This window comes from Nicotiana tomentosiformis, chromosome 5, assembly GCF_000390325.3.
Source record: "Nicotiana tomentosiformis chromosome 5, ASM39032v3, whole genome shotgun sequence".
NCBI lineage: Eukaryota > Viridiplantae > Streptophyta > Magnoliopsida > Solanales > Solanaceae > Nicotiana > Nicotiana tomentosiformis.
In genome coordinates this window covers 13,117,757-13,122,194 of record NC_090816.1, presented here as the reverse complement: position 1 = coordinate 13,122,194, position 4,438 = coordinate 13,117,757, and the positions used below count along the sequence as shown (strand labels likewise).

At 42.5% G+C, this 4,438-nt stretch overlaps 1 protein-coding gene across 1 annotated transcript; it reads right to left on the bottom strand.

The window, feature by feature from the left end:
* Positions 1-2,198: 2,198 nt before the first annotated feature.
* Positions 2,199-3,404, bottom strand: LOC138891938 (uncharacterized). The gene has a single exon (XM_070175626.1). The coding sequence runs from the start codon at positions 3,402-3,404 to the stop codon at positions 2,199-2,201; it is 1,206 nt and encodes a 401-aa protein (XP_070031727.1).
* Between the last annotated feature and the right edge of the window lie 1,034 nt (positions 3,405-4,438).

The following is a 4,438-nucleotide window of genomic DNA, read 5'->3' as shown; positions in this document are numbered from 1 at the left end:
TCAAGAAATTGATAGCCCCAATTAAAGGGCCGAATCTAGAGATAGTAAGACCCGACTTGAGCATCTATCACATGTTTTGTGAAATACCCATTTGGACTTAAGAAAGCCAAATTGGGCAAAATCACTCAAACTATCGAGAGGTGTAGAGTGATTAATCGCGTGTGATTGCTATATTGTATCCCGACCAACCAAACATTCCCAATAGCTCTCAATCCGTTAGGTAACCAATTAGGTGGAAGTTACAACCCTAGATCCTTTATAACCTGAAAAATAACAATAGCAAAAACATTGTCTCTTAGCTTTAGAATTACAGCATTATCATAAGATTTAGGAGTAGAAAAGAAACAACCGAATATGTGGAAGTACAATCTTGGGAACGTCATATACTTAGACTAGGTATATACCTAATCCAACATAAAGCTCTCTGTGGAATCGACCCCGACTCGCGTTGGATATTTATAATTGCATCGACCGCCTCACAATCCCAATTAGTGGTGTGAGTTTGGGCGACATCAATATTTGGCGCCATTGCCGGGGAGTGATTGGGTCCAAGCCTGCACTACTATTGAGTAGTGAGGATGGTCGATGCAGTTTTACCCAACAAGGTCGGGATCGAATCCACAGGGAATTAATTGATTTGGAATTAGGTTTATGTCTAAGTCTAGATGCGTGTTTTGTTCCTAATTATGCTTCCACACATTTTGGTTTTGATTCTACTTCTACTTCTATTCTATTGTATGCAATGATTAAAGCTAAGTACATTATCTTTTTGATGTTGGTTTTCAAGTGTTTAAAAGGAATAGGGTAGTGACTTCCGCCTAGATGGATATCTAACAGGTAGCAAGAATCTAGGGCAAGCTTGATTAATTTGGGGTCGTAATATAGCTATCACACCCAAGTACTCACTCTATACCTCTCGATAGTTTGAGTGATTTTGCCCAATTTGGCTTTCTCAAGTCCAAATGGGTATTCATGCAAGTCACGTGATATTAGCTCAAGTCGGGTATTACAATCTCTAGGTTTAACCCTTTAATTGGGGCTATCAATTTCTTGAGTTCACCCCAATTCCTTGTTAGCCTAGTTTTCCTAGACTTAGTCTCTCTTTCTCAAGAAGAGACTAAGTCATAAAGGCATGAATCAGTGTTTGCAACCACTAATTCTACAATTCTAGGAAGAACTAGTCTAAATATCACTAACCCATAGACTTTCAAGCCCTAAAATTCAGTACTCATTAAATACCCACACTAGGGTTGGGTTACAACCCTAGCTATGGGTCTAGCTACTCATAGAAATAGTGGAAATCAAAGATGAAAAGAAGATAAAATTCATAATACTAGATTAAAAGATGAAAATCTAATGTTATAAGGTGAATCTAATATAAAATTGCCCAAAAAGGGAAGTTCCAGCAGTCTCACGTGATCAGCAATTACACCACTCTCTAAAAATGACAAAAAGTTCTATTTATACTAAGCTGAAGTTTTCGGACAAAAATACCCCTGCGGAGGTTACGCGGCTGCGTAATTCTAACCGCGGCCGCACTCTTGCTTTAGCGGCCGCATAACTCTTATCGCGGTCCGCGTTCTTCACTTCTGGATCTGGGCGGAGCATAGTTTCGCGGACTACGTAATTTCCACCACGATCGCATAGGGGTCTTCGGCGGCCGCATAATTTTGTCGCAGAACGCACTTCTTGTTTTTTCTTTAAATATAAGCTCTCTAAACCTGAGCAACCGTGGTCCGTGTAATTCCAATCACGGCCGCGCAGGTACGTTTGCGGCCGCACCTTTCTGACGCAGTCCGCGTTTATGTTTTGGCCCAACATGAACGCGTTGTAACTTTCGCGGCTGCACAACACTAAAATCATCCATGAACACCTCGAGGAAGTCCTCCACCATATCCGTAAATATTGCCATCATACACCACTGAAAAGTAGCCGGTGCATTACACAAACCAAACGACAAGTGAATGTGGTTTTCTCTTGGTCTTCAGGTGCAATGAGAATCTGGTTATATCCGGAATACCCATCCAAAAACCAATAATAAGCACGTCTGGCAAGTCTATCCAACATTTGGTCAAGAAATGGCAATGGAAAATGGTCTTTCCTGGTCACTTTGTTCAGAATCCTATAATCCATGCATACCCTCCAACCGGTGACAGTTCTTGTGGGGATCAATTCATTTCTATCATTTGTGATCACAGTCATGCCCCCTTCTTTGGGAAATATTGTACCGGCGAAGTCCATGAACTATCAGAAATGGGGTACACAACCCCTGCATCTATCCACTTGATGATCTCTTTCTTGACCACTTCTTGCATGGCCTCGTTCAACCTCCTTTGATGTTCCACAGAGGGTTTGGATTCTTTCTCCAATATGATTTTGTGCATGCAAAAGGCGGGGCTTATACCCCAAATATCCGCCAATATCCAACTTATTGCCTTCTTCCTTCTTTGAAGCACCGCAAGGGTGGAATCTACATGCACTTTAGCTAAGCACGAAGAGAGAATAACAGGTAATGTGGAACAAGGGCCTAAGAAATCATACCTGAGGTGTGAAGGCAAGGGTTTCAACTCCAATGTTGGTGGCTCCTCGGTTGAGGTCTTTGTTGGTGGAGTCTTCCGGTTCTCAAGGTCCAAGGAAAGTTTTCGGGGTCCATATGTGTAGGATCCCATTCCTTGCAAAGAATTTGCACATTCTACCACGCCTCCCTTCTCATCCTCATCATGATTCAACAACACATCTTCCAAAGGTTCTTCCACATTAATCATAGCACTTGTGTCGTCAATAATCACCTCAGTCACAAGATTCAAAAACGAACATACTTTGTTGCTATTAGGTTGCCTCATTGACTTGCACACGTGAAACACAAATTTTTCATCGCCCACCCGGAAGGTGAGCTCCCCAGCTTCCACATCAACTAAGGTCTTCCCTATAGCTAGGAAAGGTCTCCCCAATATGATTGGCACCTCATAGTTAACCTCACAGTCGAGTATCACAAAATCTACGGGAAGTATGAACTTGTCGACCCGAACTAGCACATCATCAATTATCCCCAATGGCCTCTTCATTGTTCGGTCCTCCATTTGCAACATCATGAAAGTAGATCTTGGTTGCCCAATTCCCAATGTCTTGAACACAGAATATGGCATCAAATTAATGTTTGCTCCCAAATCACACAAGGCTTTGGCGAAATCGGCACTACCGATAGTGCATGGAATTGTAAAGGCACCGGGATCTTCTAGCTTTAGAGCCATGGAATTCACAATGACACTCACTTGATGTGTCATTTTGATCGTCTCACAGTTCATTGACCTCTTGTTTGTTACCACATCCTTCATGAACTTGGCATATCCCGGCATTTGTCCTAGAGCTTCAACCAAAGGCACATTTATGGAAAAACTTTTCATTATATCAATGAATTTCTTGAATTAATACTTGTTGTTTTGCTTTGCGAGCCTATGAGGATATGGTGGAGGAGGCCTTGCCAAGGGAGCCTTGGCTTTGGCCACTACCGCATCCGGTATGTCTATCACGTGTTCCCTAGACGGGTTCACATCATCTTGTGTCTCCTCCACGTTTTCATCAATGTCTATCCCGACTTCATCGTTCACATTCTCATCATTTCCTGGCTCATCCTCTTCTTGCACAACCACATCATCATTTACGATCTTTCTTGGATTAGAGGTACTAGCAACTCCACCTCTACCACTTTTTGTAGTTACCGTCATAGCATGGCCCGTATTGTTTCCACCCTTCGGGTTTACTACCATATCACTTGGTAGTGCCCCCTTAGGGCGATTATTCAAGGCTTGAGAAATTTGACCCATTTGGACTTCCAAGTTGCGGATAGAAGTGTTGTGGGAGGCTATTTGGGCATCGAAGTCGGCGTTTCTTTCCCTCATTTGCTTGAACATACTTTTTATCCGTCCTATCTCATTGCTGGAAGAACTTTTCCCTTGTGACGGATATGGAGGCGGGTTGTTGGGTTGTTGATACATCGGGGTCCTTTGAAAGCCCGACCCCGGTTCCCTTGATTATTGTCATTCCAATCCCCTTGGTTTCCATTGCCTCCCCAATTACTATTATTGTTGCCACCCCAATTGCCTTGGTTATTTCCTTGATTCCCCCAATTTTGATTGTTGTTCCCCCAATTGTTCGGATTGTTGTTGTTGCCACTATTCCAATTCCCTTGGCCTTGGTTGCCCCAATTTTGATTGTTTCCCTGTGATCTCCACTGTTGTTGATTTGGAGCATTGCTCTATTGACCTTGGTAATTGTTCACATATTGAACCTCTTCACTTTGATTGCCATAAGAGTCATCTTGGTTGTACCCACTACCACTTTGCTCAAATTGATCCTGATTGTGTTGAACTTGTTGACATATTTGTCTCCTCTTGTTAACCATTACATTCACTCCTTCCATGGCATTTACTTGCTTTGG

Bases quoted from the DNA above. Each gene is read 5' to 3' on its own strand.
- LOC138891938 (XM_070175626.1), bottom strand. From the start codon at position 3,404: ATGAAAAGTTTTTCCATAAATGTGCCTTTGGTTGAAGCTCTAGGACAA.